Source organism: Molothrus ater, chromosome 2, assembly GCF_012460135.2.
Source record: "Molothrus ater isolate BHLD 08-10-18 breed brown headed cowbird chromosome 2, BPBGC_Mater_1.1, whole genome shotgun sequence".
Classification (NCBI taxonomy): domain Eukaryota; kingdom Metazoa; phylum Chordata; class Aves; order Passeriformes; family Icteridae; genus Molothrus; species Molothrus ater.
The window spans coordinates 66,753,737-66,770,594 of NC_050479.2; the positions used below are offsets into that span (position 1 = coordinate 66,753,737).

At 34.8% G+C, this 16,858-nt stretch overlaps 1 protein-coding gene across 5 annotated transcripts in view; it reads right to left on the minus strand.

Moving 5' to 3' along the window:
• Positions 1-16,858, minus strand: part of NBEA (neurobeachin) — a 458,173-nt gene that overhangs the window by 73,637 nt on the left and 367,678 nt on the right. For all 5 annotated transcript variants that reach the window (XM_054514098.1, XM_036391661.2, XM_036391637.2 and 2 more), the window contains 2 exons: positions 11,075-11,187; positions 1,546-1,686 (listed from right to left, as the gene is read on the minus strand). In XM_054514098.1, coding sequence (XP_054370073.1) covers positions 1,546-1,686; positions 11,075-11,187 — 254 coding nt within the window. The remainder of the gene's footprint in view (positions 1-1,545; positions 1,687-11,074; positions 11,188-16,858) is intronic.

A 16,858-nucleotide genomic window follows, 5' to 3' on the forward strand; every position in this document is an offset into this window, starting at 1 on the left:
TCTACTTCCATTACAGATTGCTTTTCTTTGCTGGTGAATCATATTTAAATAATCTTTAAAATACCTGTGTAGGGGTGTCCCTGTATTTAAGTTATCTGTGGTTTTCACCTTTTCATTGGCAACCTCTTCTTTGGGTGTCAGTGGTTTCCACTTCTGTGTTCTATCCTCACGTATATTGTTTGCTCTAACAAATGTAATTTGTAAGGTCTATATTGCAAGGCCATCAAGACAAAGACTGTTCTCTTGCTCTTTAGGTGAGAACAAAAAGAGAGCAAGAGCATCAACAGTATTACATAAAGGACAGTAGTAAAAATGACGTTGAATTAACCTAATACAGGAAAAGAATACTCCTTGGTGTGTTGTACATTCAGCCTGTAACCAGAATTTCACCGCTGAGAATTTGCTGACTAGCAAGAGGGGATCTTTTGCTGTACAGCAGCCAAAATTAATAGAGAAACATCCAAATAAAACTACTGGTTTTAATCTACTTTAAGGCAACAAAGTGTACCATAAAATGTATTCAGTAGATGAATAATTTAGCAACATTTAAAAGGAATACAGCGGTCACCCAACACAGGAGTGTAATCAACACTTAGTTTCCCATGGTTTAAGAAGTATATCCTGAACTCACAGACACATGAATTCCCTTCTGAGCAGAAAAAAAATGAACATGTCTAAGGGAAGCTGAGATGAGTGAAAACTCAATATCAAGCTTTGTGTGGCTCTGTTTTGCTTTGTTGTATGCAAAACATGCTTAGAATACACCTTATGCAACAGATTTTTATTGGCAGAGTGTACTTTAACTTAAGTAATTACACAGTCACCCAATTTTTCATTAATTCAGGTTTCCCTGTGAAACTTTCAGTGTCACATCAATACTCTTTATTCTGTAAATAATTGTAATAACACATACACTGAATTCAGATTCATTCTATCTTTGAAGTTTGGTCCCCTTCCTTAGATCTGGTTTTGGTCATAGAAGCGTGAGGTTTTCAGTACTGACATAAGAGTTTGAAGTTAGAATCCAATTTCTACATTTCTGAAAACTGTAGAGATGTTAATTAATTTAGAAGCATAGTTCATTTGCATAAAATATTATTCAATGTTGCTTTAATATAAAATTGGTTATATAATTCCCCTCTCGATGTGACAATGTTCTTAAAAAAGGCTTTTTTTTAAATGTTGCACGGATCTGTCCCTAGCTGAAGATAATAAATGAATATGAGCAGTATCAGATTTCTGCCTTGAGATATTTTTTGGGGGTGGATTTCATTTTAGATGCATTTTTCTCATTGTATACATCCTAATACCACCACAATTTTATGTTTAAATTCATTTTGGATTGTTTGGGTAGGAAGGAACCCCTGATCACTACAAATGAGTATATAAAGAATATCAAGAGAATTTCTGAGATTTTAAGGTAGGGAAGAACAATGAGACTTTAATAGAAAGGTGCTTTCATTAAAAAAAAAAACAAAACAGTGGTGACAGAAGAGATGCTGCAAATAAAGATCTCCATAAAAACCAGGATCCAGAAATACTTACAATACGAACAAGCCAAGCCAAGGTAGAAGTAGATGTAGAATAGTGGGTGTTATAATGATAAGGTGGAGTCTGATCATCTTCCCATGTCTCATACCGTTCTGCATAGAAGACAGCTCTCTTTGGGTTCAAAGCACCAATAGGCTGTAAAGTGATAAGAGGTCAAATATATTTATCAGCTGTCTGATATGGCATAAGTTAATTCTGCATTAAGATTTACTGCACAGGAGACTGCAACCAAACACATTCCATGCTGTAGTAATCCCTGAGATTGCTATAAGCTTAGAATTTATTTTCAAAGGCTTTCTGTACTAAAAGGCTTATGAGTTTCTTTATTTTAACTGACAAATATAAGTGATCCACATCTGCAAACTTTCAGGACCTTCTTGAAGTATAAGTTGTTTCCCAATTAGTTCAGTAACATTCTTCTGGAAATAGACTTCTAAAACTGCATTTAAAATGCATTGAGGCCAAACTAATATTTCTGTGGCTGTCATTCACCATAATCACACAGCTAATGAAAACTGACTTTTGCTCGCACAGGATACTTTGTAATGCGCAGTTCATGATGAAAAGATTTCACGTGGAACTGCTGATGGTGTCTGGTGATACTAAGCAGAAATACTTAAAAACCATGCATAGTCCTCAGGACTGGGTGTACTTTCTGACTGAACACGTTTTATTGAACAAAGCAAACAAGGTTTGTACTTGAAAACAATAGAATGTGGAAATTATTCACAAATTCAAAGTCCATTCTGAGCGAATTTAAAGGACAATCTATACAAATCACGTGAAAAACAAAGAGATGTAAGGCAGTAGTAGGAATTATTGGTTTTGATATGGCTACTTGAGGAATACAAGCTTTTTATGATTTTTCAACCCACTTTATCTCAGAAGCTTTAGCAAAAAGTATTTGTTACTGTACGATGCAAAAGTTACTTCGATAAAGAAAATACAGGTTTTAGCTTTTACAGTAAAATTGACCAAACACTGAGTTTAATACTTAGAGGAGAACACATTACCACACCAAATAATTGTTTAAACTTATTGTAGTTTGAAATTATTACTTGATTTGCATTAATCAAAGTTTAATTAGAATTGATATTATTAAGAGTATTAAAAATATATATATAGGCAAGGGGTTCGACCAAATGCTAACAGTATTTTCACATTTTATTGCACTGTACAATTTTCTAATGAATTAAAATCCAAAGTAATTTGGAAAGGAAATATCAGTACAAAGTCAAATCTCTGTGTTTCACTACACTAGATATGTAACTAAAAAATTTAAAGCTGCAAGTATTTTATTCTTTCAGCACTGGTATTTTTTTGAGATTGCTGCTTAAAAGGCTGACATGGAACATGATATTTTCTGATTTAGAGCTTGTTTTGAAATAGCAGTCTTTGGTGAACCTTTACATTTTAAAACATTATGATTTCAGTATTTTTCGCATTAAGCACTCTGGATGCTTAATACTTTGCTGTGTCATGGAGATGTTTATAGTTTTCTCATATGTGTAAAATGATTGAGTAATCCCAATAGATTGGTGTTATCTGGTGCAGACTGCACTGAAAGACCTCACAAAACATTCTTGAAAGAGAAGTATGAGCCATTCCCTAACACTTTTCAGGCTCGTTTCTCAAATACTGGCAATTGCAAAAAATAAATATTTGCATTTTTGTTATACTTGGTTTTGTTAGACATCCTGCCAGTGTCAGGAAACACACTGGTAGTACTATAGCCTTTAAGTTATCATTACATAGAAATGGTTGTTCAACAGCTCCTTGAAAGAGACATTCTTTTCCCATTGGACTGACAAACTGTGCAGATATATGTGCACTTTGCTAAATTATATCAGGCTTTGGGTTGCTTTGGGGACTGGATGGAACCTGCTGACACCACCCTCATTAAGGTACTGTGCATCCACTTCTCTGGCAGAAAAAATTCCAGTCCCAACTGCACATTTCAAGAGCTAAAGCAGTAATTCACACTGTAGTCTGTTGAAATGAAATGTCCACCCCCTCTGAGAAGAGAACACAAAATAGCAGACAAATTGGTGAGATTGTATTTGGTAATGGAGAAACACCCTGAGAATATCTCTTCCCTCCACTACAAAGATGCATCTTATCCTATGCTGCAGTGAATTCTGAGGCTATGGAAGACAGAGACGTCATCTGTCACCATATTATCGTACATATAGGTTTGAAGGCACAGTGGAGAATAAATATGATGATTAACACAAGATTGAAAATATAGAAAACTCCTGGCCTTTCGAAACACAGTTGATGCTGATTAGAAGTCTTCCATCAAATAAGTGATCTGTTTTCATTATTCACTGTAAATTGACTTAAGTAACAAGGCCTGTGAGGTATAACTGATGCTCAAAATAATTATGAGGTATTTTATTTTATAGACTAGCAAAATTTTAATGCTGGTTTAATCAGTACCTTTAAATAACATTTTTAATATAATATTGTTGTATTTAATAAAAAAGTTATTTCTCTCAACAATTTGACAATAATTTTTAAAGTCATAAAATACTAATGCAAACATATCATCATGTTTTCTAGGTTGTTCAATGAGAGGTGTTACTTCAATTTAAAAGATAAAAGGTATAATGATGTAAGATCAGGCATTTCCATTTTCATATTAAAATGGCTGTACAAGTACCTAAAATAATCTACCTTCAGAGCATATATGATTAATTGTACTAAATGATAAACCTGAAAATCTGTTTTCTGGATTACCATCATACAATATTCTTTTCAGAGTCATTACCTTTTTTTCCCCCTTTCAATTACTTTAGAAAAATCCCGAAATGCACAAAACATCATCTGAATAAAATGGAGTCTTTAAGTGAAATACCAAGGAGAGTCATTTCTGTTCTTGCATGACACTGCAATTTTCATGCTAAAATCTCTGGGAAGATTAATTTTTGGGGTCCTTTCCTGAGAGAGAGGGAGGGAGGGAGGAAGAGCTTGTCTTCAGCTACTAAGTCTCACCTCAACTTCTCAGGACAGATCCTGGATTGGACGAACTAGTGATCTCTCTGACAGCCTGGGATTTGGAAGACATGGGTTAATTTCTGTCATTCCACAATCCTTTATAGTGTCCATGAGGAGACTGCTTAGGTTTGTCTCTAGTTTGCAATAGGAAGGTGAGCTGGAAGTCCCTGAGCTGCCCTAGAAGAGGTAGGGTGCAAACACAGCGCTGTTTATGTGGAGATGACAACTGGGATCCCAGAAGTGGCACAAGTGTCTGAATGCAGCACTGCCTGGGGAGGAGAGCTGAAGCTGCCCGTGCTTACACAACTCTGCAGCTTCTACTTCAGCCTTACATAAGTTATCTCTGGCCTGTGGTGAAGGAATACAAGAAACACCTGATCTCCCTTCTCTGTGCAGTCGTGGAGACACTGATGTGAACCACCTCTCCACACATTAATGTAAAGGACATCTCTCCAGATTCAGGAAACCATGCACATTGAAAATGCTAATGGAAAGTGCTCAATCTCTCTTTCTTTCTTCTGTATACCAAAAGACCGGGCACTTTCTGAAAGAAAAAAACCCTCCATAAATAAAATAGCAGGGAGTAAATTCTGCAAGGTCTCCGCCTGGCTTCTTAAGCGTCATTTTAACATCCATGTGGGGAAATGCTGTTAACCAGGGTAATGGTATGAGTTCATCCTTCAGTAAAGACAAAGATATTTGTGTAAACACCTTATGTCTCAGTTGTATAAACTAGCAGCTAAACCAATTTTACTCTGATGAGGCACAGGTCCTATTAGATAACAAGTTCTACAGTCATAGTAGTCTCTCACGTTTCTTGTGAAATGTGTAGGATATATGGAATTTCGCTCACTTTTCATAGCTTTACTATACCATTCTCAGCGCAGAAGGTCAAATACCTCAGTTTTAATCTAATATCATGGCTATAAAATGCAGTTAAATTTTATTTATGGATCAATCCCTGTAACTTTACATAATGGAAGAAAATAATATTATTTCCATTTGACTGAGATTCTGTTGGTGTGTGCACTGATTAAAATGACTTGCCCAAACAATACAAAGGCAAAGCTCAATCCATATACTCTCTCAGTCCATATCTTAACCATAAGACAAAGACAGAAGCTGAATTTGAATAAAATAAATTGTTCTGAACATTATTTAAAAAGTTCTTTTCATAACGTTTTATAAAATGCTTTTTCCAAACACATCGTTTGTCTTTTTATTGCAAAATTCTCTCTGTAAGGACTCATATTAAATAGAAGTAACTTCCCACATAATGGTTTCATAAGATATTCTCCAAACAAACAGAACAGGTCACTCTATGACAATGCCTATTCAGCCACTTCACTTTTGATGTACTAAAACTTGCTGCTTCAGTTTATTTTATGTTTCTTTCTTCCATTTAAAAATAAGGCAAGTATTTACTGTAACATTAAAAACACACTACTACATCTTTCTTTTTTTACCTGGCTAATCTCTTTAGATATCTGGCCTTTGAACAAGTCAATATATATTGTCAATACACCTTTTATCTACTGTTTACATCCACTGGATGTGTTATGCTAGTTCATGTAATATCTATTTGTTTGCCAAATAGAACTATATTCTCTCATCAGAGCAGAACTGAATGTAGCATTCCATTTATCTAGCCACTCAAATATTCTGCTTAACTTGACTGTAATTCATGCCTCAACTACCTTATCTGTTGGGGTTTTTTGTTTGTTTAGGTTTGGGTTTTGGGGTTTTTTGTTTTGTTTTGCTTTGGTTTTTTTTTTTTTGTTTGTTTTTTTTTTGTTAGGGTTTTTTTTGTTTTGTTTTGGTTTTTTTTTTTGTGAGGTACTGCACAAAACTGTAGCCCGGTATGAAGGTATATTGAACCTGGCTTTATTTGGCTCCAGCTGGAAACTGACTGAGCTTTTCCTGACTGCTTGCTGTTTATTAAAAAACACCCACTGAACAACAACCTATAAATAGGATGTCTTAGGATGATACTTTAAACTTAAAAATAAATTGCAATTGCGTCCAAATTAGTAAACAGATTTTTCTTCAGCATCCTAATATGAAAAGCAGATATCAACAATATCAAATATAAGAGCATTCACAGATTCATAGTACCAGAGTTTCACTCAGTTAATGAACTGTTTATTTGAGAAAAACACATGTTTAATTGTGTGGCTTTAATTGTGTGTAGTTTTTCTGCTGATGGAAGAGTTGCATATGATAAAGAGAGAAGTTTAATTTTACAGAAAATTATTTCATTTTTCCAACTTAGAGCTCTTAATAAGCCCATAAACTCCATTCCACAGCATATACATTTTTGGAAGTATTAAGTGTGGTTGCCTTGAAATATTCACACTTGGATGTGTTCATTTGCATTATTACATTTAGAAGCCTTGGGGCTTTATCACTTCCTTTTTTTGAAATGGCACAGTAATAAGGAAAAGTGGTTATGCTTATCACCACCCATCAGTCAAACACCTTCTATATTAACAAAACATAATTTTTTCCACTCAATGAATGGGTGTGTGATGTTTCATACACATGTCAATAATAGTATTACTTTGCCTGGTGAAGAAATCATTTTATTTAACAGGATGTATGACTGGAAGTAAATGAGGAGAAATTCCCGTTTACACTTTAATGAGCAGGGACAATGCAGCATGTCAAAACCATGCATTCACTATAATTTAGGAGTAAAAGTCATACAATTTTATACAAACAAACCATACCACATTTTAAGTGACTTGAACCTCACAAAAAATCACTTTTTAGTAAGAGCTGTGTACGTGTTTCCTGGACTAACGTTTAATATCCTAAGTATTCCTTAAAGGAAATCTCAACAAAGAAGAAAATAAGCAGATCACCCGATGGTTTGATACAGAAAAGATAATTTATGTATCTATGACAGCCTCTTTCATTAGCTTTTGATCCTGTCAAACAATAAATATAACCTTTAACCTTGTATATGTAATGAATAAAACTTGAACCTACACTGTCTAATCAAATGAGAGGTCCAATATATCCCACTGCTCTGGCACATTCCATGCCCATAAGCCTTGGTTTTAAATCTATAACTGTATGTAAAAAGAAAAAAGCCAAAAAGCTTTTAGAACAGAATTTCCAAACACGCAAAAGAAATAGGACGGAGGAATTTTCAGACTAATATTTAAACATAATTGTTCTGAACAAGTAACATCTGGATGTAAAAATACCACAATAAGGAGTGCCACATAAAACCAGAATGAAATGGAATGGAAGGAAAGGACAAGCTACATGTTCAAGATGGCTTTGCACGAATGTAAATATTTAAGTTTGGACTAAATGCAAAAGCCCATGTTTTACTCCATTACTGACATCCTAAGCAAGACAAACACTCCTAATTTCATCTCCAAAAATCATATGAATTGCATTTGATATGTATGTTCACCTAGCAGTTGTGATATCACAAAGGTGTTGTATTTTATTTTATACAGAAAGCCTGGAAGCCAAACATTAAAAAATTTGAAAAATGTGTAGTTAATTATCAGAACTGTCACTGGAGTATTGTATGAACTTTGAGCAAGAATATACAAAATATTTTTAAAAGCTAGATTTAGCACCTACATTTAACTACAGAAACCATTTTAAATCAAGAAAACAAAGCATGGTAGGTGACTTCTCTTTAAATTTCATTGCTTTTGTGGGCTTTTACCATATATGCAATATTGTTAAAATTCTAAATAATTGCAATAGATTTTTTGAGGACTATTAATTGCTAAATAGCAAGGACAGAAGCTTTGTGAAACTAAGAAGGGCAAAATTTACAGGGAGACAGAAGGTCAGGAACTGACGAAGGAGATTTTATCCATCAACAGTTTAGCTGGAGGTTCTGATCTGCCATCAAATCTGCAGGAACATGTCTCCATTGCAGGGCAAAATCTGACAGAAGGGAATTGCTCCGCATGGAAAGGATACTGAGTGGGCCTGCCCCAGAGGTCTGGCTGAGGCTTGCTAGCACAATTGCTTTCAATATTTACAATAAATTACTAACTCCTGCTTTTATGAGTTTTATCCTTTTAAGCACCAGGCTACTCAGGATTCACTTCCATGAGAAAAAAAAAAAAAAAAAGAAGGGACTCACAGATACAGAACAATATCGAAAATGAAAGCAGAATTGAGAAGGTAATACCTCAGAGACATTCGAATTTTAAAGATTTTTACAGATAATGCAAAAATTGAAACAGGATGGAAGTAATGCTGAACAACTCAAATCAAGCATTCCATACTAAACAGCCACTGCATTTTAAAATAAATCATTAACCTACTTTTCCTTTTAAAACCATGGTGAAATGAAATCTATCAGATATTTTCATAATGAACACTGCAAAAAATTGACAATTACAATCCTTTTATCCTGAAGTATTCCACAACACTTTACAGATTTCACATGTGTTTTCTCATACATCCATGGGATAAATGGGGCCCAGATACTGTCAGAAAGGAAAGGCAATTTTCATTGACTAGTTCTGTGTAGGCTTTTCAGTGGTCAAAACCTTAGCTGTTCCAGAGGAAACCACTGATAGCTTTTGGTAGGTTTTAAATTGGCAAGAAAATGTGCATGTTGCATGGATTCTTGTTGAAAAATAAATAGTCATGGACTTGATTTTACATTTCCTTTTGAGAAGAGTACTAATAACAGCACAGTGATATTTAATAAGCTTTACATGCACTAATTCCATAATGAGTCTTTACTAACTCATGAGGAAAACACATCTATTCAGCTATCACACTACTTCCTCTAGCAATTACATATTTTAGTAGATTGCTATAAAAATTTGGATTGAACCAAATTAAATACCTAGAGAAGGACTCATGAGGCACTGTCTAATCTTGTTGCACTTCACCACATCCAGTGCTATTAATACATCCAGAAAGTGAGTTTGAGAGATTTTGAAAAGTGTAAGCACCTTAATGAAAGGTTTATCTTTCTGAACAACTCTAAACCAGCACTACTTTTATACATGCTAGGGAACAAGCCAGTGTAAAATGATCACAGGTCTTTTTTTAAGTCATGTCTGTGGATCTTTTATTGTTCTTGGCACAGATTTCAATGGTGTTACAGAACTGAAAAACACATTTGTGAAACATACCTATAATACTGTGAAAGGTCAGAAGTTTTACATAACCTAACGGAAGTATCAAGCTATTTATTTCCTTTTGAGGCATACTGTGAATGAACTGTAAATTCTGGGTTTATTTGCTTATTTATTTTTTTATTTGTCTAAGAAAATAAAAGGAGTGTAAGCTTAAGTGTCTCTATCCACTATTATGAATTCAAGTCCTACTCAAATTATTTTGGACATCTTACAAAAGCAGGCTTCCAGGAATGGTTACAACACATCTGGAGGTACTGCAAGCACACTCTTTCCAGCAGAGATGAAACTGTCAAATGTCCAGGGCAGGATGTCTCCATCGCTCCCCAGGATGTGTGCTTGCAGGGAGAGGAGGAAAGAAATCCAGACTTAAAGCATAAACCCCAGAAACACTCATGTCTGCCCAGCAGAAGAAGGGAATGCAGGGTCTGCAGCACAGGACTGCAGAACAGGCCTTGGGGGTCATTTTCTCCTCTCCAGCCTCACTCCTAAAGGCAATGAGTGACAGCTTCCTGTGGTTTTGAGCCTCACTCAATTTGTACAAGCAACTTCTCCCTCTTGGCTGAGGAGCTCTGGTAAGGATGCAAGAAAGCTGACACACCAGACAACAGAAACCTCACACTGGGGATGCTGCAGGACTATGCATTATCTTGCCACCTACACTGGCAAGAGAGTGCATACATTTTCTTAATTGATAGTAAACAGGAATGATACTTTCCACAGCTCGGTTTTGAGGCTCTTTTTTTATTGTATTTTAGCTGGCCAAAAGTAGAGCCTCTCCATATGTTTCTGCTATGCTTGGCCAGGACAGACCTTCTCTGCAGTCTGTTAACACAACCAGAGTACCAGAGCTGGGTATTGATCAAAATTGGTGCCATTAGAGAAAAAAAAAAACGCTAGAATTTTTTTTTTTTTCTAAAACATTAAGTGCCCAAATCAGCTTGGACCGAAAAAACCCCAACAAATAACAACAAGGATCAGATACTCCAGGATCTAAAATACAAAGTACCCCTTTACTAACTATTAAATCAAAAGAAGATGCTGATACTATATTACTATTCTAGACACTGCAAAATATAGTCTAAACTTTTTACTTCCAAAGGATCAGTTTTTATAAACTAAGAGGCATAATTAGTGAGATCAAGTGGTCTGATGCACTCCTGTTCCATAAGTCAGAAGGTACAGAGGAGTTGTAGATTTGGAACTAGATAAGTCAGGGACATGGAAGCAGCATAATATAGAGATGCAGTATAAAATAGTTCTAAAATAGAAACGTCTATTTCAGTCTTTTATGAGTTTACGATAAAGACCTTATTTAACCAGACTATAAATATAAAACAAAATGTCTTTCTAAAAGGACTGGCTTACTGTTCTTTAACAAGAATGAAGCATACCTTTGATAGATCTCTGAAGTTGCCTGGAAGGGTCAGATCTAGCTCTTCAGATTCATAGTTTGTTAAAACCCATGGAAATACAGGGTATTGGTTCAGATCATTGTATGTTCGTCCTATCGAAAAAGAAAGTTTTAACAATTAGGAAATAGTGTCCACTTGTCCAGCTAGAAAAAAATGTAGTGGTTACATTTCTTGCATCACATGTTCCCAGTTCCCACCACTTTGATAGAACCAGGTCTAAATCTTCCAGACAAAAGCAGCCATTTAGGTGCACTTATCTTGAAGCAGAAGTCAACACAAACTGAAATAATATAAAAAGTACAGTATCTTTTAAGATCAACTAAAATGCACCATATGCCAATAAAGAATTTCTTTTTTATTTCCATTAAAATATTTTTATAGCATGAATATAGAAATTCAAAAGAACTTGACTATTATTTCCTAGAAACTTCATGAAGTATCATAGTTGGCAAAGATAAAATGAGACTCCAAGCAGCAAGGCGGTAAATTTGAGGTTTGCAAATCTAGGTCTATTCTAGATAGTCCATGCTAATCTATCATTCCCTATGGTTCCTCACTGAAGAAATGGTGAGATTCCATGGCAACTGTGGAATCAAAGTGATGAAAGTCAGGTTTGCTGTAACACTATTTTTAATCACTTTTAAAATTAAAAAACAGTTCTCTCATGTAAAAGACAGAGCTGACTACCCCAGGCCACTCTTTTCAATCATGAAAGAAACATTGCTGTCATCCCAGCAGCTCAAATGTGCAAAAAACCATGTATAGATACCATTTCAAAAGAACAATCTTCAACTGCAATTAACTAAAAATTATGAATTCATCACAAAGAAAAGCATGTTTAGGAAAGGCTGTTATTTTTTGTATTCTCTAGTATTTAGCAGAATCTAACATTTCAGTGATAAGACAAATGAAATTTCTTAGTACAGAGCTGTCCATCCTAATGCTATAGTGAGAACCACACAATATGCAACGTAAGTCTTAAAAACCAAAATCAGGTCATAAATATATGTGTGTGTGTATTTATATAATATAATTAACAGACTGAAATAATCCAGGTTAACAATTCCCAGTCCTGCAGCAGATTTACAGCCCTGTCTCACTAACTGCTTCCTTCCAGATTCTGGACAGATTCCTGGGGTACAACACTCAGCACAGGAAAACACAGGCTTCCTTGTTCTGAGTAGCAGTTGCAATTCTCCACAAAAAATCAGTTCTGCTTTAATGAAACTTTCACTGCTCTACAAACACCTTATTTTTTCAAGAGAAGCTGATGAACAAAAAGCATGTTTTTATTTTGTACATAGTTTCACTGAATACAGGAGAAGTGCATATTCTTAATAATTGTGTGTCCTCATTTTTACACTCTGAAAACATAGATGTTCATAAGAATGCAAAAAAAAAAAAATTAAGGTGCAAATATCACTTTGTCAAGCAAGCAATTCCAGTACTGTGGCCTACATACACCAATAAAGATGGATAGAACAAAATCACTTCTTCTTTATATCAACAATGAATGAATGAATGAATGAATGAATGAATGAATGAATGAATGAATGAATGAACGAATGAATGCCAAACAATTCTTGGCCAGAACAAGAATGTGTCAAACAACTATATCAAGAAGTATACCAGAATTTATCCTTGTAAGGAAGGAAAAGGAAAGGTATGCTCTGCTAGAATATTTATTCTTTTAGACTTTTGAGAGGGGGCTCTATAAGCTTTGAAGGAAGACAAATCTGCCTAATTTTCTACATCCTTCAAATCAGAATATAATTTTCTTCTTTGGCAAGGGTTTATTTGCATATGACTTGTAAAGTTTCTTGAGATTATTAAATTTAGGGTGCTTTAAAATAAGGCCTCTATAAAGCTATCGCTTCATACAATAAAAGTTTTTCTCACCATCAAAATCTTTAATTCAATTAGCAGAAGAGTGTGCAAAAGCTTTCACAATAGAAAGACATTTGTGCTTATGCAGAGAGCAGACTAAAAGAACTTTGAGATCCAGGAAGAGAATGACTGAGAGGACTGCAGTCTATTACAAAGCAAAGCATAAGCAAAAATGAAGACTCTGTAGAATCAAAATTTGTATGGAAAAGAGCTCACAGTAATAAAAATCTTCAACTGTAACCCTTTTAGAGAAGTATTTAAAAAGTGAGAACATCCTTTTGCAAAATTTTGAAAGGAAATGTAGGGTCATACAAAATTATGTTTTATTTTGAAATTGAGATTTTTTCATATTGTGATTTCATTTAATTTTGATACTTACTTCATTAATTTCATATCAATTCAATGTCAATATTCAGTCAACAAGATTTTGACTGTTTGTTCCCATTCCATGTGGGAAAATCATGGGAAAAAGGAAAAGGAAAAAGCAATCCTGAGCCTTGCTGGCTCTTTTGCTGAGGGGTTACTTATGGTGTAGACACATGAAGAAACTATCATGTGACATTAGCTCCATGTCAGAACACTGCAGTAACTCCTCTTTTTTACCTCACAGTGAGAAATTATTGCAGCTTCTCTCTCAGCTTAGGTAGGATACGTTGCAAATAATGAAGCTTTCAAGATTATGTATTTGGTAAATATAAGACTTGTGAAAAAACCTAAAATATTCTCTTCTCTCCTTCTTCAATTTTTATAAAACATGTTTTATTTATGAAGATAATAACTACTAAGAATAGCTCTTAATTTGTTTAATAAAAAAGTTAGTGATTTATTTTTTTCAACTCAACAATTTCCTCCTTAATATCAACAAATAAACCCGACTCGAGAAGATGAACCTAATTTAAATTGTGAAAGGAGACCAAACCTACAAGGTAAGACCACACATCTGTACTTATCTGAGCGGAGGACAGTGATCTAGGCCTATAATGGGATTACAAATCCCTAATTCTAAACATGCATAAATATTAGTGGCTTCACTTTATTAGAAATGCTGTCTTGATCTGTTCTGGCTTCACAATTGATTATTTTCAGAGAAAAGTCAGCAGATGAATATACTTAGCCATCTCATCAATTGTCTGCTGCTTCCAACAAGAATTATTTGGTCCTTTCTTTAGCTAAATAAATATAGAACATAAACCTGTATGGCTATTGGTAGTCCCTACACCTTTTCAGAGCCTTCAGATTTCCCCTCAAGTAGGCTTACAGAGATTAATATTAAAGGCTGAATATTAAATATCGCAAGGCCTGTGACACTAATCTACTTGAACAATAAAAATGAGGCATAGTAAATGAGATCTCAGAAATACTGGATATGTTTCTTCATTAAAAATAAAAAAACTTTTTAATTAAACCATCCAATTTAATGTTTTTATATGGCACTTTAGTTTCTAAGGTAAAGCGAGCTAGAGACAGCTGACAAAGAAATTATAACTGCAATTCCTTGGTGAAAATGTTAATGACAGCAAAATATTGTTTAATTAGATGATTGCAGCATCTGGATTAACACTCTTTAAGAGCGATGTTCCTGTGCTTGTCTGCTTCTTCACACTTTACAGACATTTTGTCATCTCTAGGTCATTAGGAAAGAATTTTTAATGATTTTTCTAGAAGTAAGTAGTTCGAGTTACATCTAATTAGATGACAATAATAAGCCCAACACATGCAGTAGCTAAATATATACATAATTAACCAGTGAGGGCTTGTACATCACAGAGAAAAAAAGTGGAAAATGCTAAACAGGCAAAAAAAAAAAAAAAAAAGGTGAGGGGGAAGAAGTTCATCTGAATTTATTACCTAATTGAGGATGTCATTTTTTTTTCCATAAACCTTTAAAAATAATCCTTTTCCACTAGAAGAAATTACTCACAAAAATTATGGATGCAATTATTCTTCATTTCTTTTAAAAGCAGTGACATGTAGGATTTAAAAGAATTAAAATTCCAATAAATACAAATGCAAGCACACATTTAATGTACTGCAATTTGAAACCAAACAGCAGAAATTAGATAAATACTGAGAAATGGATTTGAAATCTAGACTTCTAGCTAAAACAGTGAGCACTGCAATAATATTAAAAACAACTTCTTGTTCTCACTCCTTCTGATACCTTTTGGTGTAGTGGGATTACTTTTAAGCACTCTTTTTAATAATCTTTTAATTGAGAATAGCAAAAATTACTTGTTTCCTATATCACCCAGAGGATTCAGTTGACATATATGCTGGTCCCATACAGAGAGGACAATTAGTACAATCACAGCAAAAACAAAAGGTTCCCTGAGAATGAAGCAGGTAGAGGGAGGAGGGGGGAGGTGACCAGGAAGGCTTATGTCTACAGAGCCAGGACAAAAACCAGGGCCATGGAGAGTATAACACTGAGACTGATTGATAAGTAGCAGAGCGTAGTGTTTACCTTTGGGAGGAAAGCCCAGAGCTGTAAACATGCTGAAATATGCTCGAGCCAGAAAAGAGGGCAAGAAAGAGGGGAAGAGTTTGGAAACAGAAGAGGGAGGTGAGAAAATAGCTGACTAGGGGGCCAGAGAAACAGGTTGAAACAAGGCTTTAGAATTTTGAAGATGGAGAGAGATTTTGAACTGAAATTGCAGTGAGACATCAGGCCAGTGCAGAGAGTGCCAGTAATCACACATAGGATTGGATAGGAAATGATCTAGAAAGAGAGATCTTTGAGAGCTGAAGCAGAAAGTTATTAAGCATATAAGATCTGTGAGCACAGATCACAGTAGAAACAATTAATCTAAACATGAAGCATGGCAATGTTTCTAGGGGGTAAAAGGATGGCATAAGAACTAAAGAAAATGTCATAGAATGACGGATTTTTTTCAAGAGCATACTTCAAATATTAAGGACCTATAGAACAGCCATGCTTCTCAGGACAGACATACCAGAAAACTAGGGAGAGATTCAAGAAGAGATTAATGTATTTATTTCAATGGTTCCGTTGTACAGACACCAACCAGTCTGTGAAATTAACAGTACCAATAAATATGCAAAGACTTCTTGTGGGAAAGGACCTGGCTGCATGATGTCACAATAGGAGAAATAAGCTGGTGTCAGAACCCTCACTTCTGAACATCACTCTTCCAAGGCTACTGCTTCTTGTGTAACTTCAGAGGAGGATAACAAAGAAACATGAGTGCTTTCTTACTCTTTTGTAGAGGACTAGAGACTAATTAAGCACTATTGGAAGAAAAAAAGGAAGCTACAAAGAATGGGCAAAAGATGTGCTAAACTACTTAATTAGTGGACCTCTATTTGGATGAGAAGAGAAAACAGTGAAGTGACCTTACTTATCCCCCACTTACCAGCAGATAATCCACAATTCTTAAGTGTCAAACATCCACGTTTCTGACTAAGCTACGGCTCAGATTTGCTGAATAAGCCAGTAGGAGCTTAATGGCAACATGAATTAAAAAAAAAGAGGATGGATATATTTCTCAATAGCTGAAAACAATAATACCATTAGAGAATAAGATGCTGCTTAAATAAACAGTTATATACTAAAACTAGGTCATTACACTAACAATTACTGGCAGAGAAGTTGTAACTTATAAGGAGATATTTCTTATGGAATCTCATTACAAAAGAGTATAATTAGGACTGTAATTGGAAATTGGATTTCCAAGAAGAAAGAAAAGAAAATACATCTTTACTTAGGAAAGAAGGTCACAAGTATATTCAGTACTCTATTTTTGTCTACAAAATAGAAAATCCTGTATTTTCTTCTGACTGTTGAAGGTCCTGTCTACAGTACATTTAAGATTTTGTGTCTGTTTAATACAGGTGTACTTGGGCAGTTATCAAAAC